The sequence below is a fragment of the Cupressus sempervirens genome, chromosome 8 (genome assembly GCF_028749045.1).
Source record: "Cupressus sempervirens isolate cs-2001-9-10 chromosome 8, ASM2874904v1, whole genome shotgun sequence".
Classification (NCBI taxonomy): Eukaryota; Viridiplantae; Streptophyta; class Pinopsida; order Cupressales; family Cupressaceae; genus Cupressus; species Cupressus sempervirens.
In genome coordinates this window covers 463,640,002-463,663,492 of record NC_143125.1, presented here as the reverse complement: position 1 = coordinate 463,663,492, position 23,491 = coordinate 463,640,002, and the positions used below count along the sequence as shown (strand labels likewise).

The window sequence follows — 23,491 nt, the reverse complement described above, 5'->3', positions numbered from 1 at the left end:
TATTTGTTAGGAAGATCATATTGTTGAGACAATCTTCAATTGAGATTTCAATAATAATAATAAATATATCCTTTAGAAGATATCAAGCGTATGAAACTACAAAGAATGAACCTAAATAGCTCCTTGCTTCAGCAAATATAGAACATTATTAAAAAAAAATTACCAAATGAACATGGAGGTACAAAATAAGATCAAATGTTTTTCCTCCATTCACTTGACACACTCATATTTAGACAAAATCAGTACATACAACTTAGTATTCATTTACATATATAAATCATAGAACTATTACCATATAATAACTTATATTCTCTATTGTTCCAATCACCAAAAACGTTACCACATTTGAATATATCACGATCTTTCTTAATAAATTAAAAAAACTACAAAGATAATAGAAATTTCTTTTTGACTTAAATGTACATCACCTTTAGATGAATTGCATAAATCATTATTGTTATACATAATAGAATTTAGATACACTTCCACAAACGATCACTGATGATAATTTAGTTGAATAGTATTCTTGATATGCGATAAAGACTCATGCAATCACTTTATTTGATAACCATGTGCTATCAGAATAATATGGTGCATAGCATATTCAACAAGGATTGACATCTATATTTTGAAATTTTCTATGAATTAATATATATGACTTCACAACTTTGAGTTCAAATTTTGAACTAGCTCTCGTCGAAGAATCTTTCCAGAAGCAGATTTGGGTATTATTTTTAGAAAAGTTACATTGTGTAATCTTTTGAATGGTGCTACCTAATCAACACACAAAGATATTAGAAAAATAGAACGCTTATTTACAAAAATATAGTTATTAAATGAATTGTAAGATTATAAACCATAATAATACATGTTAAAGAGGCATTTTATGATTACGTTTCTCATGATTATTACCTGCTTGGAAACAAACTCCATCACATCCTCCTTTTTCAAAGAGCTTCCTGGAGAAAGAACAATGTATGCTATAGGAACCTCTCCTGCTTGTAGATCAGGTTGGCTGCATAAATGAACTCACAATTTAAAAAACTCATCAATCTATTCCCAACATCATAAAACTTCAATTTCCTCCTAATTCCGAAATGAAACATTATTCATTCGAGAATGAGATATACTTAAAACATAAAACATCACATACCCAATAACTGCAGCATCCACAATTTCTGGATGTGTAAGCAATAGTCCTTCCAGCTCAGCTGGAGCTACCTAAAGAAAAATAGATATCAAAGAATTTAGATGCATATATTTAACCAATCATTCTTTGAATTGATTGAGATCATAGAATAATCCGTGTCCCTTATTTTACTTAGAAACACATCCACTCATAAAGATAACTCACAAGTTTATTAACCTTTAAACAAGTATGAACACGTTATCTCGTTTATTTTACTTTGGAAGAAAAGACTTGCACATGAGGCCATACATGCCTACATATTCAAAGCTGTATAAACTAGTGCTTGCACCAAAAACAGGTGCAAGGGTAGCCGATAGGAGTAAATCATTTTTAAAATGTAACAAAATATATACGAAAATTGATGTTGTAGGAAACATCTGCAACACTTCTTGTGCACAATCTCTGTATTGACGGCAATTGCAGTGTTGTTGCTATCCCATTATTTTGCTGAGATTATTGTATGTCGCACCCTCCTTTTCCACACTTATATTACCCACAAACTGGTAGTACAAATCCATGGTTCTGCCTAGACAACCGGATTCTCTACTTGGCATTTGATATTGCCCATGTCAAATATCACAAAATCTTTGAAATATTGATTCTTGTTGCTCATCACGTTTTCATTGTTTGCTTGGCCAGCAGCAGCCCACACCACCAGGATTGCTCTGGTATGAATTCGGATTCATCTGTTACAACCACCACCATTGAAGGTGATGGTGACTGTCCCTTCCTCGTACTAAGCCAACTGATATTCCAAAAGCCCAAAATTGTGCCTCCTGATCTTATGATGTGTAAAATTAAAACCATTTTCAGCAATATATTATGATTGTTTCGTCATGCTTATTGCAGACCGCTGATTACACAAATCTGCTCCCAATATTGCTTATGTAGACGCTTTTCTTTCGTATGCAGAAATATAATTTATCATCTCCACTCTAGTTTTAATCTCCTTGTCAAAACAACTGTGCTCACTAATCTTCCAAAATCTACAGCCATGGACGTGCAAGTTGCGAAAAATCAGGGACCAAGAGCAGAGGTTTGTTATGATAGTGAAATCTGCAAGGAGATTCTTCTTTACCCTTCGAATAAATCTGCGAATGTGCTAGACACGACTTATATTCCCTCACGTGTGAAGTTCAGTTTTGTCAAAGGACAATCACTTTCCGATGCCGACCATTCCAATTTTCCGATTGCGTGAGACTATTCCGGCTGTGGGTTGCCCCAGTGGAAAGCCTATCGGCTAATAAAATGTGAGAAAAAAAACTCTCTACCTCGTTTACAGCTTGGAAATAGTAGTTTATGTCAAATATAATGAAGAATTTTAAAAGAATGTTTAGTCACATATTAAAAACCCTCCACGCTCTTTTTATAATCTTTTAATCCATTTGACATCATGAATTTGTATTAAGCAATTCAAAAGAGATATAATAAAGTTATAAACATTCATATAATGAATTCTCCTTTGGGATTGACGAGGTGATAGATTCATATCCATATTATACAGTAAAAGAAAGTAAACATAGATCAGAAGTCGTCTATGTGGTCACTCTCGAGTACTTAAGTAGTAGTTGCAATTCATCTATTTCTAATGGCAAGATATTCAACAGAAGCCAATACAAAATTACTAATAGTACCATTCTTTTCCACAAAAGAGAAAAGGATGTTGGCCTATTAGAAAGAGAATTTCATAATGAGACGAGACAATTCTAATGAGCAGGAAATGTTTAGGCATAATGATCTGTGTTGGATCTAAGAGGAAATATTATCCTCAAAGGAATACACTTCATCAAGTTTTAGTGAACAAAATCAGCCACAAATATTAATATTGAAATATAACCAGTTCGGCATTTTTCATACTATCAAGTGATTTAAAAATATCATATAGTTTTGCAATTTTTTATGCATTTTTTAATTGTCATTTTCTATAAAAGTGGTGGTGTCCTAACAGAACGAAACAAGAACTGACTCTTCCAATTCAACTCAAGGATCTTTCTAAAATAATGGGGATTTCCAAGAGACGTTCAAGGAGGCAGAGAGCATAGTTTTGAATCTTTTGATAAATGGAACAAGAGAATTGAAGGACTGTATCTTTGAGAAGTAGAAATAGGCTTGACAGAGATTGAAATACACTTTTGTACTTCTCTACTTGACTAATATGCTCTAGTAGAAAGAAACTGCTTCTATCAATCATGCTTTCCACCCTTCACAAATTTCTAGGATGAATTCTTATGTTTGTGTTGCATTACACCTCATTTTGTTGTGTAATTCCAATTCCTCCCGATTTTCATTGTCATTTGGAAATTCAAGTACCACAATAGATTAGTTATTTTCATTTACTGGGTTGTAACTAAATTTGGTATAAGTTGCAGATCAATTGGCATCAAAGAAATAAGTTCCTTGAGGTTTGATGATATCCAAAAAAAATTGAAGTATTAGGATTAAAAAAGTTTCTTTGAGAAATTCTAAAAAGAATCGATAGTGATGAATGAGTTTCTATCAAAACTCAAAAAAGACAAGCAAAGAAGAGTCTAGAAAAACATGTTGACTAGACCCTACTACAAAGAACAAAGTACGAAAAAGGCATCTATGTAAATTTTCCTTCAAAGATTTCAAATCTAGGGATTGTACTGTCATATTTGAAATGAATACCATGGGTAAAGGTTCCAAATGCCTAGTAGATGAGATATGATGAAGAGGGCTTGGCAAGAATAGGTGAGGCATATTTCAGCCTATCATTGGGAAGGAAAAAACACCATCTAAAGGCCTTTGTTAAACAAACATAAAGACCAGTGAATGCTAAACAAAGAATCGTGCACTATGTACAACTCAAGGACAACCCATGAGAGGAGAATGGCCTCAAAATGATTGTAAGTTGTTGCTAAAATATGAGCAGAAATCTAAACAAGAAGAGAGAGATGCAACACTCTACTTCGCAAGGACAAAGGAACTCTCAAAGAAAGGAGGAACAAATAATAACATTCCACAAAGACTAAAGAAATGGAGAGATCCTATTTCAACACTAGTTAAGCTTAAACAAATGGTAAAAGAACATGTGAGTAGATATAACTCGAGTCCATTTTTGTTGCACTTGGAAGAAGAAAGTATATGATTCACAAGAATGTAGAATTCTTGTTCCCTGTGCTAGTTGTCGAGAGGTAATCATCCTAGAATACTGTGCAACAGATACACCACTAAGAAGCATACATTCCATAGAAAAGAAGGAAAACAAGCTACTCTCTGAAAAATTGGGAAGATGAAAGGTATCAGGATGGTATGAAGATTCATCCAAAGCCTCACAAAAAAATGGGAAAAATCAAAAGTTAGCAGCTAGAAGGAAAGAGGAGCTCACCAAAATGGCTCAAAAAGAGAACAAAGCTCAAATGAATCTACACCATTGTTTAAATGTTAAGGCATGTCATTTGAATCTTGGATAGGCCTTTACTTGATTTACAAAGAAGAGACAATGAGGTGCTTTCAATTGTAAAGGAATTTGATTAGCACTCGTAGGTTTCTAAAAATGTATGGAAGGGCCCCTTTACAGTATCTTTCATGGCATTGTAAAACAACCTTCAAATACAACAGGGGAATTTATATTTTTAGGAATGTATCTAGTATTTTTATGTTCTTAGGAATTTTTAAATAGTTTGTACTTCCTTTTGGCTTGAGTTATACACATGCTACTTGTATGAAGATTGGTGAATGATTTGTTAAGGGAATCCACAATTGTTTTGTCACTTGTTATAATCTATCTAAAAGATAGTCGAATATTTAGTTCTACATGGGAAGAACAGAATCCCCATGAGAAGGTCTTGAAAAAATTAGAAGTACAACTGCTATGCTATCTAAAGAAACTTGAATTTGGCAAGAAATCATTAATATATTTAAAGTATGTTGTACGAAGAGGAGAATTAAGAATAGACTAATGAAAAGTTGAATCAATTCTAAATTGGCTTACACCAAAAGCACTGTAACAAGGAACTTTGTAGTGGTCACACAATTGATGAGAAAGTTTATTTCGTTTTCCTACATTGTTGCTCATTGCATCAAATTTCATAACAAGAAAGAAGGGTAATGAAAAAAAAGAGGCCTTTCAAATATTGTACTTTTATATATGTCATGCTCTTGTTTTAGCTCTTCCTCACATACAAAACTCATTTGAGGTAGAAACAAATGCTAGTGAATATGCAAGGGGTGTTGTCTCGCTTAAGCATATCCATTAGTATTGCCATTAGGACTTTTATACAGAGCTATTTATTTGGTAAGTTAACTATTGTGCAAATTGACCACCAACCTCTCCAATATTTGTAAACATGAAATCAATTATAATCATGACACTATCGATGGATGGATTTTCTTTAGCAAATTCATTTTCTTATTAATAATTATAAAATGTACTAACAATGATCTGATAGATAAGTTGTTTAGGTAAGCTATGTTAGCAATGGCTATGGTAACTAAAATGGTGCTTTTCATAAAATAGATTCTTGTTGAAGAATATATGCACAGTAAAAAAACTGGTGAGAAATATGAAGAGATTTTAATGCAAGGAATTGTAAAATGTTCAAAGATATCTATTGTTAAGATGGGTTGCTAAACAAGGTCAAAAATATTGTGCTAAAAGCACATGTGCCTTCAAAGAGGTGGATCATTTTATCATAAGAAACATAATAGCTCATTTGGAAACATAACTATTTTGCCCCATAATACAACATGAACGAGCAAGCTTTGTTAGATGTTGTAAATAGTGTTGTCATAGAAAACCCATAACAAGAAAAGAGGAAATGTTGAATCTTAATATAGAATAATAATTTAGTACAATATATTAAAAAATCTCCCATTTGTCAATGGATTGGCTAAAGGAACTCTATAATGAATGGTTCATAAAACACAAAACTTTCTAAAGGATTTGCAAATGGGATAGCAAGATAAGTGGTATTGAACTTAGAGGAGAATCTATGGTTAAGTATGCTTAAGTTGAAATATATTGGTTTGGGACCCTCTTGGGGAGTCCTAATGCTTCACTATTTTGAGCATCAGCTAGATGCAATGAGCAGCTAAGTGGATCATTCATGCTTCTGAGGGATTAGTTTGAGTTAAAATATGGTTCAATGGCAACCAATTTAGCTCAAAAACTTCACACTAAATCTCGATAGAACATTATAATTTGATACATTACAAGAAAACCTCATGCTTGTCATATTTAGGTTATGTTCAATAATCTAGATCCATAATTCAATCATTGAAGTGGTGACATTATTTGTTAAAGGACATAGCATTTCAAAAATTTCATGATAGTTCTTATGAGTGCTTCGACAATGAAGTGTGAAATAGTTTCAAAAATGAACATTATGGATCACACCCCAACGAAGGAATTCTTGTATACAAATCATCAACATTATAGTATTCGAAAAGTCAATATAATTTAAACAAAAGGCATGTAAGATGATTTTAACTTATTATTTTGAAGCATAGGAGCATATAGTCAAACAAAATAGTTGATGCATTAAGTAGGAGACAAAATTTCTTGCTTAAATGAGGATACAAATTGTTGAATTTGAGGATATGTTAAATATGTTTTAGGGTGACATTGATTTTTTGAACATGGAAGACATATAAAGAACTAATAATTATGGACTGATCTAACAAGTTGGATTATTTGATTTTCAATAGTTAGTTGTTTGAAGGCTAGTTTGTTTGTGTATTTCTAAGAGTTATACTAAAGATAATTCAATTAAAAAGAAGCATAGTGGTGGATTGCTTGGTTTTTTGAGATTGATGAGACAATAGAATTGGTGTGTAAAAAATATTATTGGTTACTTTTGTATATAGATATGAAGACCTATGTCCAAAGTTGATATTAGTTTGTGTTGTTTGTGTAAATTGTTTGATTAAGTTTTTCATTGTCCCCCCTCTACATCCGCAACTTGTGACGATAAGGAAAGTTCTATTATGTGGGGCTATTTCAACAAAACAATCTCTAGAGTAGGTCATTTTCTTCTATTTTAGCCAAGGTTACTTTTAAGAAAGGAAAGGGGATGGAATTCTAAAAGTAAATAACTGATAGGGAAATAGGTGATGTACCATTATAGATCACTTCTCACTTATACAAAAAGCAGGAATTTTAATAATCACGATTTAGCATAATCATAACATTATGAAAGGCAATCATGTTGGCAAGTTGGCTAAGGTAAGTAGTTGGATGTTGTCATTAATGGCAACACTATATGTGGTTAAGGTCACTCAAAATAGAGATAGAGTTTTGGCATGACAAACTGAAGAATTTGACTAACAGAGGATAACAGGTAACAATCAGATAGTTTTTGTCAGCAAGCTTCACTGGAAGCAGATACAAGGCTATAAATTTGGAATATGACAGAATAGTGAGTATATATGATATACTTAGGTTCTCTTCTGTTACTATAATAGTTGGCATGAGTTATGATTGAATAATCAGTAAGCAGTTTGTTGTCACAAAGGCAAAGTACACAGAACAAAATGGATATTTTGGCTAAGGCATTGAATTGACTTGTCAATTTAAGGACTTACGAATATAGGGATGACATTCTAGATGTTAACTCTTACTTAGCAGATTGAGATAACAAGTTTTGGTAATGTGTAACATTGTTATTCAGGCCGACTGAAAAAGAGTTAAGGAAAAGGGTATAAAGGAAGAATCTTATGATATGCAAAGATATAGATGATTATGCTATGGTATGATTATGTTGTGTGAGGTTTGTTTATGATGATATGTGGATGTTTTTGATGGTCAGAGAAGAGTAAGGTATATGGGCAAAATCAAATGCAAGGAACATATAAGGACTAACCAGATATTGGAGATATTAGCACAGTCATCTTTTGGTAAACCTGTACACTACTTGTATAGTTGTATATTGTTGTTAAGAGTTGTAAGCTCATTTTGTAAAACAACTGCTAACAGGGTTGAGGCCTCTAACAAGGTCAAGTCCTCTAACAAAGAGAGATACATTATATGTATGTAATAGAATCCTGACAGGGTCAAAACCTTTTACAAGGTACTTTGGACTAGTGGATCATTTTGTGGGTACCATCCCCACTGGGGTTTTCCCTTGGCCAGGGTTTCCCTAGTTAAAAAAATATATGTTCTTTACTACTATTCAGTTTACTAGTTTATGGTTTATTGCTGAAATTCTTAATTGGACAAAAAGTGTTGAAATTCATTGATACTTGAATAATCCTAACAATACATGCATGTGTATACAAAATTTGAGAACTATAGCTACTTTATTATATTGTAATTTTATGTTGTTTCAAGTGCTAAGTGATAAATATTTTCAATAAGAATTCAAATAAAACATCCCACACCCTCTTGAATTACTCCTACATGTCTTAGAAGGCATTAATTACTTTTTCTTGTTAGGTTTATCTCTCTTTTTCTTTAAACTAGAGCTTTGATCTTATCATAAAGGAAGGAGAAATTTGCAGCATTTTTCTTAGAGACTTATATGTGATTTCTTGTTTCTATCTTTTCATAGCCTCAGCCAAAACGTTGCCAGCCTTTTATGGCATGTAATTGTGCGTGTAGTGAAATATTTATTAAAGTTATATTGTAATATTTAGTATCATTTGTTTAGTTAGTTTAGTTAGAAACTTTCTATTTTTGTACGAACTCAAATTCGAATTCGAACCTTGTGACTCGGCATACAAGTATGGAAATTATCTCAGAACTTCATTAAATTATTTCCCTCAAGGGAATGGTTTGGCTAAATCAACTAAAAAGAACCTTATAATGATTATCAAAAGGACAGGTTATGGTTATTAGAGATGATGACACCTAAATTTTAGAAATACATTATGGTAAATCAGAATTACATTCCATACACTCATGTGTATGGAAAGAAGCTAATTGCACACTTTGATTGAACTCCCATATTAGAGTTTGCTTGTTAACTCAAACTAGAGAAAATTGATGCAAAGGTGATTAGATTCATAGAATTATTGAGATTGAAAAACAAAGAGAATGAGGATTTGTGATTTAATTCAAAATATCACACACAACTATGCGATAGATACTTGTAGATGGGATTTTTTTTTAAATAATAAAATATGCAATGAGTAAAAAGCCAAGGAGTTGGATTTTCACATTAGCCAACCAAAGTTTTCTTGTGGCAGTTGAGTGAATAGGTGTATAACAAAATCACCGTTTTGAATTTTCTATGATAAAAATCCAAGAAATGTATCGAATTAAGGGATGTTGGAGTTGGATAGATCAAAAATATTCAAGAAGAACAATTTGTCAAAAACATGAAAGAATTGCATAAGAAAATTAGAAAATAGTTTGAAAGAATGAACAATAATGCTATGTGCATACAAAAATGAACATTAAATTTTAGCATGCACATTAAATCAAACAGATGATTGTTAATTGAAAAGGAATGAACTTACACAACCAATTTTCCATCATCAATCTCTTTTAACCATAGATTAAAAAGAATGATGATTGTTAATTGAAAAAGAAAGGACTTACACAATCGGTTTTCCCGTAGCCTGTACTTTTAGCACTCAACTTGAAAATTCAGCATCCACATTAATGTGCATCCCTGAATTTCAAGTTGAGTGCTAAACGTCTTCTAGTTTTTAAACTTGAAAATGATTAGACTCTAAAATCTGTAAATATCATCTTTACCTGGTATCCTTTACACTTGATTAGTTCCTTGATGCGATCAACAATATACAAGTTCCCATTTTCATCAAAATAGCCCAGATCTCCTGTATGCAACCAACCATCTCTGTCGATTGTACCTTTAGTTGCACTTGGGTTATTGAAGTATCCTGTGAGTCACAGAAAACTTTCTTAGATATTTTTCTATTTAATGCCCTTGGAGAATTCTTCAACGTTAAAGGTGACCAAACCAAGCTATTCCAGTAGTCTGTTTCACTCTAAAGAATATGGGCTTTATGCATTCTGATACTACATTAAATATGTTCAGATAAAATGCTTAAATTTTCTTATTTTGGTTTATAGAGATTTGGCCAAAAAAATGATTGTATTAACTACCTAATAGGACAAGAGTGCACTGCACAAATATATGAGTTGCCAATATTTGACATCTATGGCTCTTGAAATGAGAAGATAGCAAGGGATCGAAACATGTGCTACTGCAGTATTGAACAATACATGAAACTCATTATCATTAGCTACAGAAGTTTGAGTAACATTGAATCTGGCTCAAGCACATCTTATTACTATTTAGATCAAAAGTTTGACAAATTCGAGCTGAAGGAGTAAAATCAATTATGGCATGACATGTCCGCATTTAAAGTACTACATGATAGAAGATGCAACAGAACAAATAATAGTAATGATCATTACAACAGTGTAGAAGGTTGAAATCAAAGTAGTCAAAGGGCCAGGCAAGAGATAAAACAAGGTCAAATATTCTCTCCTTAACTTCATGCAGATTTTGGTGACCACGCCACACAGTAAAAAGCATATAAATTATTTTTACTACTTTAAAACCATTAAATAATCTTCCAATCAAACAGAATGTCTACAATACTGAAGGTAAAAGAATTTTTTTTATATAAGATGAAGATCTAACTGTCAAATGGCATAGCCTAGTAAAATCTTGTAAGCATCAAATTCCCACTCCAAAAAATCTTATTTTCTAGTATCAACAATGAGAAGGCCTGCTTGACACACTATATGATAGCCTTGAAAATTAAAGTGCAAATAGATTTGGATCGTCTATATAAATTGCTGGTATCATGGGTACACAATTGAACACAGTAGTTGGAAACAACTACACACTGACAAATCATCTTGGTAGTTATGTCACTTAGCAGATTCTACATAATCACCTAAATATATATCTGCATGAACTTTGGATATATAACAGTAGACACTATCATTTTATCTTCTTTACCCTATCAAATAATACATCATGTCCATAACCTATCACCTTTGACTAGTGGAATTGACTTTAATAATCCTGCTGCTATTGTTGCATCATTGTAGAATGATACTGCTGCTATCATAGAACTTGTCTCAGGTTGTTCCACTACAGAGATCCAAGATAGCTGCCACAGAAATACAGTCTAGGAAGAGCCTGCCATCTAATTGGAAGATTGTCACTAATACTTGAACCCAAGGTGAATTTGTTGCCCTCTACACAGCTGTACAGTTGAATCCTTAAAGCACTATCATAATTAATATGATTGATAAGGCATTTTTCGAAGGTTGCAAGTTTCTTTATTTGATTTCAGAACTGAATTAAAAACCAAAAATAAATAACAAAGGAAATGTTAGATACCCGATAATTGATAAGCTAGTAAATGAGATCTTGATGAGTATGTGCTCCCATCTTAATCCAAGCCATTGAAACAAATGTAGCCTGGTGTTAAGGTGGCATTACAGGATCTCAATGGTTGTTCCTTTAACTTCTATCTATGATTCTTCCTGTATCTATGGAGACATTTCATTTACTTGGCGAACTTGGGTATCCTCCGTTTGATGCTTTTCATGTATTTTTTTCTCCTTTCTCAATTTCTCTTCTTCCTCTCCAGCCTTCACAAAGTACTTAAACAAAAAATATTACCCTTTTGAACTCTCCAAAAAGTTTGAGAGTCTCTTTAACATGAGGCATAGTCCTTCCCATCCATTCTAAATATTCTTACATTATCATTCAAACTCATTGTATTAAACATTGAGTAGAAAAAACCCATGATTCATATCAATCATCTAATACCCAACAGGCTGCCAAGATTATAATCTGATACCACTGTAATGTCCTAAACCCAAAATATAGTAATATTCTTAAATCTAACAATAGATTCACAATTTATGCAAACTTCACTGAAAAGACCCAAACTAGTTAGCTACTCTTGCATAGAAAGGACAGTTTTTCTGATATATGCATCCAATAATTAGGTCTGTAACCGATCTATTTCAGAAGAAACGTTAATATATTTGAACTCTAGTTCATAAAGAAAACCCACAAAAACTATTACAACCAAATACCACCAATGCCATCGCAACACCACAAATTGCTTTTGTTTGATTTCCAAATGGTAACTATATAGACTATGGTCTGATAAAAGATTAATAATAGCAGAAAACCCCTCAAAACCCATCTAGAATTCCTGCAACAATGTTAATGAAGCCTTGAATGCAAAAAATATGACTCTTGAAACTGCTAAAATCTTGAAGCTTGTGAAACCTCTGGATGAAATTTCTCTATGCAAACAATGGGGTTTCATCCACTATCCACCTGAAACTCATGGGTTCCAGTCCACAAGCCTTCAATCTCCACTGGGTTTTGTCCACTAAAGAACTTTGCAAAAACGAAGTTCATACAATGAGAAATTAATGAAATGACCTAATCCCATTTTCCAGTGTAACACCGGCATAGGGGGACGTCGGAACAAATTTTTGGGACATGAAAAGAAAGGGCCTCAGTTTAGGGATGGCGGCCGGGGAGTACTATACGTAGAGAACATGAAATGCTTATGAAGTGATGTTTTAGTATAACATACCAAATTGAAATATGCACATAGAAAAATTGCAACACGAACCAAAACCATTGAACATTCAACATAGTACGTTCCCAATAGTAACATTCATATATCAAGATTCAACTAGAAATCCAAATTATCAGCAAATAGGATTTATAGTAGTTCTATCAAATATTAATTACATGATAATGATAAAGCTGATTACAATGAGTAGCATCAGGCATGATTGGAATCATGATGAATACCAAAATGAGAAGAAAATCATTTCAAAACGACAAAATGTAGTGATTGGAAGCCTCTAATCATCCCCCAAGCCAAAGTACTCATCACTGGAACTACTGGACTCCTCACACTCAAATTCTGCAAAAGCAACATCAACCAACCCTACGTCTCTTTCTCATGCAATCTCATCCTCATAAATATGAGATTGATCCTCTGGCTCTACATCCCATCGTGCTACTAGGCTCTCTTTGTACATGTGTCTTGCGATCTACAATATGCAAGACACTATGTACATCAAGCTTCTCCCCTCTCTTAGAAGTAGGTTTGTTCCTCTTAACAAAGTGGATGTAGCACCCAAGCACCCAATTAGAGGTAAGTTTGTTCCTCTTAACAGAGTGGATGAAGCACCCAAACACACAAGTACCTAAGCACCCAAGAACCCAAGCGATGCGGCGATAGGTGTGGTTGCGGTGCGACAATGCTTGGGTGGTAGTGAGGATGCTTAGGGGCATCATGTACCCATCCCGGGGACATCCCTACACCCAGTTCGAGGGGGGCCTAGGGCCAAGTGTGCGTCCATGCGTTACACTATCATTTTCCAAAACAATCTTTGTATTTATCTTATCCTTGGCTAATTTAGTGAAAAAATCATTATTAGAAATATTTTAATTTCCCAATCCAGTCTTGCTTTCCAAATTTTTACTTGGTGGAAAAATCGTCAATTAGAAAAGTGTCAATTTCCCAATCCACTCTTGGTGGAAAAGTCATAATTAGAAATATTGCAAACTTCCCATTATGCAACAAAATCCAACTCCCCATTAGGTGTTTCCAGCTATTTAATTTAATATTTGACCATCCTTTTGATATTGACAATATTTGGTCATTTACAAATATTAAATTAATTAGTCCCCTAGAATAGAATAAGTTACTATCAAACAAAAAACCAATTTTTATCAAAAGAAGACATGACACATGAAATCGCTCGTACAATATCAATACACCATAAAACCACAACCAACTCAAATGGCCAAAATATTATCTATAAATGTATATGCATCTTGACATCATTATATATAATCATGCCACATCATCACAGAGCCATCGTGCATATATGATCATCATTGAAACCGCACATACAAACTTGTAATGTCCCTTCTTCTATGAACTGAGACACTTCTTGTGATCTTTACAATTCAAGGAATATACAAACAATTGCTGATAAACAAGTATTATTGAATGATACCTAATCCAAATGTGTATGCCGTTAGAACTAAGAATAGCTCATATTACTGACAATCAAGTACTTTTGATTCTTGAATGATTCTTAATTCCAAATGCATACACTACTACTATAAAATGATAATGATTGCATAACAATCAATGAACAATATATGATGGCTGTCTGATAAGCAGATAATTATATGCAAAACAGAGAGTGATCACAGTACTTGGTGTTGTTGTCTCTGATATACAACTGATCATATGCGAATATGCAGGCCATCTTTGGGATAAAAACAATGTGCACTGGATATTGTAACGAGTCAAATCTGATATGTTGATATTATTATGCTCTGAATAATGCTAAAGTCATCTCTGAAGTGACAATATAAATTTGCTTCAAGTATGATACTGTCTCTGACTCATCTTTATGTGCTTGCACTGATGATTGTCAAAGGCAATAAGCTTTAAGATGTAATCTTCAATATATAAGAGCAATCCACAAAGGATACGATATGAAATATATTCTCCAACTCATGCCTCTATCAAATGATGTGATCTTCAATATATATGCACACAATGAAAGGAAGAGGCATGCATGAAGAGATGCCCTCAAATGATTAACATAATAATCACACAATGATTATTATGGTAATCAGATATTACTAACAACCATATTAATCCTGCCTTAATGTTTAGTTATGCTGTGTAAAGCTAATCGTAGGCATTATGCAATCTTATGAAGAATATGACAAGTGTGGTTATAAGACAATATGATGCACTGCTAAGATGTCGCAAGGTGATTATGATGGAAGACTAATACGATGCTATGCATGCAGTAGTAAGATTATTTGTTATTGATTGAATAATGAATGCAATTACATTAATCTGGATGTATGTATGTAAGATATTACTATACCACTGCAATATATATATATATATATATATATATATAGGCATGACAGTGATGTTTGTGGTGCATATGTATATGGCAGAATGGTGATGGTATGATATATCAAGGATGGATGTATGCAGGGTGATGGTATTTACATATACATCTTGATTACTAAGTGAAATGCATGTTACGATAGTGATTACAAGATGATGATTGCTACAACCAATCATCAAGTCATCGATCCATCATATAGCCAATGTGTTATAGTGGAGTTTACAAGCGATCATTTATGATCACTTATAAATAACATCAAAGCCATGTTGCCTACATGGTGGATGGATGTTTTGGTGATCGCAAAGCTCCATCAATCATCACAAGTTTATTTCTTTTTTATAAAAATGCAGATTATGTACAATAGACAAGGTACATTGACCCCTTGCCAAGCTTATTTATTTCATAATGTTGTGATATCACAGTCTCACCTTCTTCAAAAATGTTTGCCCACAAGGATTTGACTTCTCTGATCTGGCTAGCAACTTCTTGTAATTGAGGTATGGTCTGAAGGTTCCATCTTTCTTCTTAAGCATTCCAATTGTTGGTTGATGTGATGTTTCTCCTCCTTGTATGAAGAGGATCTCCTTAAGTTTAGAAAGAAATGTTGTAATGGCCTACGTTGTGGAGGGCTTAGTGAGTAGGAGGATTGTGAGACTTTATTAATAGTGTCCTTAGTATGGGGGCTTAGGCAGTTGTCGAGGCTTCTATTTGCATGTAAACCATATAAGATGTGTCTCTGACCCTATATTTTGAATTGGAATGTCTGCTGGATAAAGTTTTGTTTGAAGGGGCCTATTTGCTTCATCCATGAAAAACCAAAGATCACTTCTATACTTTGAAGTCTGAGGATGTGGAATTTGCATGTATGGGAATAGTTTCCCATCTCAAGAACTGTCAGGGTTATGGTGTTACTCCTTAGAGGTGCTCCATTTGCCACTGTTATGTTTATACCCTTATGTTTGCAACTAGTTACGTAATGGTTATCAATCCATTTTTGACTGATGAAATTCTGTGTGGATTCATTGTCTAGAATCACCTTTATGTCTTCTCCTTGACCTCTAATTTGGAATGTTCTTTGTAAGAGCCCTGCTGACTCACTCAAGAACTACACTGAATAGATGTTTTTCTTTTTTAAAATTTTTTGCAATTTTTTTAATTTTTGAATGATATATGCTTTTTTGTATTTCTATGAAAATAAAGATAGGACATATTGAATAACAACTAATTTGAAGCCACCTTGCAAAATATTTAATTTTTGAATGATATATGCTTTTTTGTATTTCTTTGAAAATAAAGATAGGACAAATTAAATAACAACTAATTTGAAGCCACCTTGCAAAATATTCACAATTGCTAAAACCCAATCCAGATATTTTATTTGAAAGAACCTGATAATGAGAAAGTTATGTTGGAACTTGAAGAAAGCCACCCTTAGCTCCAAATGTCAACACTGGGGAATTAACTGCAGAACCCAAATTAGGTAGTCACTGCCAAGTTGGAAGCTGAATGCTGCCTTCAGACTTCAACACAGCTTGAGTGCAGATTATAAATTAGAGATTGCAACAGTACAGACTTCAGTCACAGCTACCTCAAACTCTACACTGCCCCAGAAATGAAGTTCACAGCATGTACTCTCAGTGATGCTATTAGCCCATAAATTATAAGTAATTCACTCCACAAGGCACTGTCTCCGTCGATTCTTGATTGCGGCAGCTTAAGGAATAAACTCAAGGGGGAAATACCTCAGATTCTCAAACAAGAAACATAGACCAGCCAATTGCTTGACTGGTATACTTCAGCACCAATCGATTGCATGAAATATTCAGTAGAAAACACAATTCACTGGCAATAACCATCTCAAAGTGTGATATCAGTGCAGAAAATTCAGTGTTCTTGACGCAAGGTAGGTAGGTGAAAGGAACCAATTCCAGTCTCCTAACACCTCGCCAAGAGTACACACAGAAGCAAACACATAGACAGCAGCAGACTCATGAACAAGTACTGATTGATTAGACAACTCACATGATAAAATATACATACAACATGCCCAGCAGTAAGGCCATCCAGGTTACGGCCAGAACAATGAATTACAACATCAGAGCATAAAGCTCACAATCTTGAGAATTTCTCCACTTCTCTATCTACCAACTTCCTACAGCTTACTTTCTTAAATCTAATCGAAGTCCTCATATAGCCAGAAAGACTACAAGTCAAGATAGGTCCTGCCTTGGACGATAACGCAAATGACTAACAAAATGACCAAAAGAGAATCTGTACTCTTAAGGATAGGTCCACACATGATCCAAGAGATGTCCCTCGATCGTGCAAGATGTCGTGTCATCATAGGAAACTGCACAGAAAGAAACTCCACAGTACAATGGAAGAAACAAGCAATGAAAAGCAGGCAGAGAAAGAGGCACGAAACTCCAAGCACAAAGAACATTAGATTTTCACACTTAGGGCAAGAATCAACAATGGGCCTGCATTAAGATGCCAACTGCACACAACTTAACACCACGAGCAGCAACAGCTGCTCCTCGAACAGCAAACTGAGACAGAAAACAAAGCAATAATTTTGGTTGATGCAATATTGCCCATTGACCCAAGAAGCTCCTGCATTAGTTCTCTTACTCTAGCATTGAAACCCTTGTGTCTCTACAAATTCCATAAACACGCAAACATAAAATGATATGAGAGATGAACCGATTTTGCATATTGGGTCCTATTATAATATCAAATGAATGATGGCTTCTCTCACACATCAAACACCCAAGAGCTTTACCAATATACTTTTCACTAACAAATCTTCAACACAACACACCGTCAAATTAGAACTATGAAACAATTAAGGTAGGCTTAGTTAATAACTTGCAATATGTAACTTATTAAATAAACCCAATCCATCACTGAAGGAGCCAAGTCACCAAGTGCCTCAAGTGCACTGCTAAAAATGGAGACTCTGCCAAAACTAACTTACAATAAATAGAAAGTCACTACACTGAGAGCCTCAAAACACATTCTCAGCTCTTGAGGGTTGCGATGACGAACTAACATCGCCAAACTATTGGAACTTGCTAAACTAGGGAGATTATAGTCCTCCCTCTCCAAAATTGCTTGTCCCCAAGCAATTGCAGTCTAGGGTGCTGAAGTATATCCTCAAGATCCCAAGCGGAATCCTCATCTAGAAGACCCTACCACTTCACTACAAACTCTCTCATGATCCGCCGACACAAATGCCTCTCCCAAGTATCTAGTATAGCCTCAAGGATCAACTCTAATTGTTCTTCATCATCCAATGGGGTTAAAGTAGAAGATGGGACAACATGCCTACCCAATGCCTTCTTGAGCCACAATACATGAAATACATTATGAACTCTTATGTCCTCTGGAAAATCAAGCTCATAGGCTACCTCACCCATGCATCTAATCACATGAAAGGGACCATAATAGAAAGACTTGAGCTTCTCAACTTCACTCTTCCTGGTGGAAGACTGCCTGTAAGGCTACAACATCAAGTACGCCACATCTCCCACCTGAAAAGAACGAGCAATCCTTCCCTGATTGCCATACTAATTTTGCTGATTTTGTGCCTTTTGAATGTTGTCTCTTCAAGTCCTCGTGACATCTTGAGTGTCCTCTAGTGAATCTCCTACACTAGGTACCCTATTGTCACTGAATAACAAAGTCATGAAGCTTGGGAGATTATACCTATACAAGGCCCTAAAAGGGGACATCTGAATAGACATGTGGTGAGTGGAATTATAGAAATACTCACATAAGTATATCCACTTCACCCAAGCTAGTTGTTGTGCCAACACATAATTATGCAGATAGCCCTCCACCCACTTATTAACAATCTTAGTTTGACCATCAGTCTAAGGGTGGCAACTAGTGCTCAAAGTAAACTCCTTCCCACACAATTTGAACAACTCCTACCATAAGTGACTCATATAATGGCTATCTTGGTCACTCACAATGCTCTAGGGTAAGCCATGCAATCTGAGAACCTCTTGGAAGAACAACTCGGGAATCTGTACTGCTGAAAATGTAGTGGTGATGGGAAAAAGTGCGCATATTTGGTGACATGATCCACCACCACTTAAATGCAATCTTTTCCTGGGACATTCGACAAGCCCACAATAAAATCCATGGATAAACATTCCCACTTCCTCTTAGGAATGGGAAGTGGCTACAACAATCTAGTTGGATAGATATGCCCTTGTTGGTTATGTTGACAAATAGAGCACTCTCTAACATACTATTGCACATTTGACTTCAGGCCCTTCCATGTGAACCTCTCTCGAATTTGTCTATAGGTCTTAAATAACCCAAAATGTCTAGCCAATGGAGAATCACGAAAGGCCCACAAAATAATCTACCTGACACCTAATCCTAGGACCAAGTAAATCCTCCCCTTGTAAATGATCATATCATTTGCAAGGGTATATCTATTGTACTGGATATTGTCATCAACAATACCAGCTACTTAGTGATCCCTCACATACTCTGCAATGATCAAGTGTCTCCAATCCTTAGATACCTCTATAATCACACAAAAGTGGGATCTTTGTGAAAGCGTGTCAACAACTACATTGTACCCTTAATATAGGAAATATCAAAATCATAGGATTGTAATTTGTTGACCCGCCTGTGTTGCCTTTCATTAAGATCTCATTTTTCAAGGAAATGCTTCAAACTATTATGATTTGTTTTGATGTAGAATTCGCTACCAGCTAAGTACTACCTGAATTTGGCCAAGGCATGCATAATTGCCAAAATCTCCTTATTGTACACTCTAAATGATCTCTTAGGACCCCTAAGCTTCCTACTCTCAAATGCAACAAATGGGATGGTGATCCTAGAAAAGAACGATACCAATGCCCTAACTCAAGGCATCACAATGTAACTCAAATGGCCTCAAAAAGTCTAGCAATGCTAACATTGGGCATGATGTCATGATCCGCTTGAACTTTCAAAGCACTCCTATGTTTGAGCAGTCCACTCAAATGCACCCTTACGGATCAGATCAGTAAGGGGAGTTGTATGACAAGAGAAACATGCCACAAATCTGCGATAGAATAAACACAACCCAATGAAACCTCTAAGATGTGTCAAGTTCTCTAGTATAGGTCAATCTACTATAGCACGAACCTTATTAGGATCCTTGCAAACTCCCTCTCCACTAATAATGTGCCCAAGATAGAGCAACTAAGTCATACCTAATGTACACTTGGACTCATCAGCATACAAGGAAGCCCTAACAAGAATGCCCAATACTGTATCCCGGTGTGCTACACGATTATCCCATGTCTTACTATAAGCAAGTATATCATCAAAGAATGCTAGAACAAATCTCCTCAACTGGCTATGGAAGACTTCGTTCATAGTAGATTGGAATGTGGCTAAGGCATTAGTTGGGCCAAATGGGATGACTAAGAACTCCAAGTGACCACAATGACACCTTACTATTGTCTTCTCCACATCCTTCCCTTTGACTCTGATTTGATGATATCCTGATCTCAAAACAACTTTGGAGAAGAAACATGCATCCCGTGCAACTAATCTATAAGCCCATCAATATGCAAAATAGGATACTAACTCTTAATAGTTCTTATGTTTAACATCTGATAATCTATGAACATTCTGAGCATCCCATCCTTTTTCTTCACCAAAATAATTGCTGAAGCAAAAGGAGACTTACTCGACCTAATATGTCCCACAACGAGCAATTTTTGTATAGTTTTCTCTATCTCATCTTTTAGCCACTTAGGGTGTTGGTAAGGAGTGATCATAATGAGCTTACTGCCCTCCTCTAGCTCAATAATGTGCTCTATCCCTCTATTAGGCAGCCTACCAGGTGGTAAGTCATTAAACACATTAGAGTGTTTAGTTTAAAGTTGTTGCACATTTGGATGGTAGGCTGGTTTTCTATCCCATCAAATGTAAGCAACATCTTACACTTCGTTTCCCAATCAACCATGTCATTATCAACAAGACATTGCATGTGCCTGAAATAAATAAACTTCAAAAACACTTAAGGATGTGAGTTTTACCATCCTTAATGGACCTCATTTCCATCTTAGTGCTGAGATAGATGTCCTCAATGGTGTGTAACCACCGAGTACCAAGAACTGCATCAGTGTTGCCCATGTCTACCACATAAAAATCTGCCTTAAGAACAATTATTCAACTTTATGGAAAGCTCAAAAATCATCTTGTTGCACTTAAGAGTGTAACCATCAACCACCTGCACTCTAAGACCTTCAAACTCTTCTATCTTAATCCCTCTCTTGGAGACCAAGCATGAATCAATGAAATTATGAGTAGCACATGTATCAAGTAGAGCAATAACATGTTGTCCTACCAAGAGATCACACATCCTAAATGCACCTTCCTTTCTCATGCTAGAAACGTGTACCACCTTAAGGTTAGAATCATGAATCACTTCATCACCATCACCTGATGCCTTATGTTACTCATGCTCATTATCAGCTAGCTGTCCAGAAAAATCAGAACTCACATCTTCTTCATAGAACCACTCCATCATCCTGATTTTACCCTTAGGCTTCAAAGGGCAATAATGTTTTTCATTATAGGGCCCTCTATAGTAAAAAGTTAAAACAGAGTCTCCTCATCTCAACCTTCTTAGATCATTAACAATCTCCAGATCTAAAGGGGTTTCCATAGGACGCTTACAATCAGCTCTGTCATCTTTCTTAGGAGCTGCTCTATTATCATATGATGAAGTAGTAGATTTGGAAGCAAATTTGCTTCATGGAGTACTAATTTCAAGGTTCTATGCTTTTTTCATGGCTTCCTATAAGGTAACTAGATCCAAGGACTTAACCCCCCATATGAGAGTCACAACTAATCCCTCTACAAATAGCATAACCCATCTACTTTCTGAAATGTCATACACCATCATAGATAAATGCAGAAATTCACTAATAAATGCCTCAAGGCCCCTTGTCTATCTCAAATGTGCCAACTCTCGGAAGTTAGTCTCAGGGTCCTTCCTATCAAAACTCTCTACTAACCTATCAACAAACTCCTAGTAGGATACTTTCTGATCATGATGTAGTGAAACTAGTCCATAGGACCACCATTCATGAGCTATCCTGTCCAAATGCAACACAACAAAGCGAATGGTGTCCTCCTAAGTCATGAGCCACAAAGAGAGATATGTGTCGAGCTTGTGTATCCAAGTTCTTGTTGTAACCTTCCCAGTGCCATCAAAGTGAGTGAAGGTCATCTTTTTGTTGCCTCCCTCAGATCAGTATTCTAGGCCTCTATCTCTCAAGTGTAGGCCTACCTCTAGTGTGCTCCCGCTTATGTGTCAAAAACTTGTCAATGCTTAGATTTTGTTTGATGGCTTGTGGTAGAGCATCCCACTCAACATAATGGGCTACAATATTGTCTACAAATGGTGCAGCCTCGGTCTTAATACTAGCCACATCAGACTTAGGTCTCAAAAAAGTAGGTCATTGTGGCCCGCCATGTACACTTGTATGCTCAATGCTATCAATCCTATCCTCAGCTCTAGACCTATGAGAGCTGACTGAAATACTTTTAGTTCCTCTATCTCTGCTCTGTCCTCTAAGGAGAGAAATACGTTGCAAAGTCTCAGATAGTTGCTACAGTACATCAACAACATGGCAATGACCATGTACAAGGTCTCTCAGTGTATCCCTAGCCTCCCTATCAATCTCAAAATCTGTACCAACATCCCTATCAATCTCAGTGTATCCCTAGCCTCCCTATCAATCTCAGAATCTGTACCAGCATCCCTGTAACTTGTACCACCACAAGCACCAACACCTCTGTCACCTATGGTGCCAGACTATATCTCTTGTTCTCCCTCACTTGGTGGTGAATTCCTTCCCTTGCGGGTATAATGCATGTCTAGTATGAACCTTTGTGCCACAATGAACCCAATTCCCTATACGCTGGTAGGAAACCGCTTGGCTACCACTGTAAGAACCCTGTTGGCTCACTCAAGAACTATGCTCAATATATGTTTTGTTCTTTTGAAAGTTTTTGCAATTTTTTGGTTTTTTGAATGATATATGCTTTTTGGTATTTCTTTGAAAATAAAGACAGGACAAATTGAATAACAACTAATTTTAAGTCAACTTACAAAGTATTTACAATTACTAAAACCAAATGCTAATCTTCTATTTCAAAGAACCTGATATGAGAAAGTGATATTGGAACTTAAAGAAAGCCACCCTTAGCTCCAAACGCTAACACCAGGGAATTAATTGCAGACCCCAAATAAGATAGTTGCTGCCAAGTTGGACCTTGAATGTTGCCTTCAGACTTCAACACAGCTGTAACAATGAGTGTAGATCATAAATTAGAGATCTCAGCAAAACAAACTTCAGCCACAACTACCTCAAACTCAATGCTGCCCCAGCAGTGAA

The 23,491-nt window shown here is 35.3% G+C and overlaps 1 protein-coding gene across 2 annotated transcripts in view; it reads right to left on the bottom strand.

Moving 5' to 3' along the window:
- Positions 1 to 326: 326 nt before the first annotated feature.
- The window catches only part of LOC149543244 (putative CoA ligase CCL7), a 105,934-nt gene continuing 82,769 nt past the window's right edge, over positions 327 to 23,491 (bottom strand). For both annotated transcript variants that reach the window (XM_089798092.1, XM_089798093.1), the window contains exons 3-6: positions 9,852 to 9,997; positions 1,154 to 1,221; positions 913 to 1,015; positions 327 to 774 (exon numbers count right to left, since the gene is read on the bottom strand). In XM_089798092.1, coding sequence (XP_089654218.1) covers positions 661 to 774; positions 913 to 1,015; positions 1,154 to 1,221; positions 9,852 to 9,997 — 431 coding nt within the window. In that variant the 3' untranslated portion in view covers positions 327 to 660. The remainder of the gene's footprint in view (positions 775 to 912; positions 1,016 to 1,153; positions 1,222 to 9,851; positions 9,998 to 23,491) is intronic.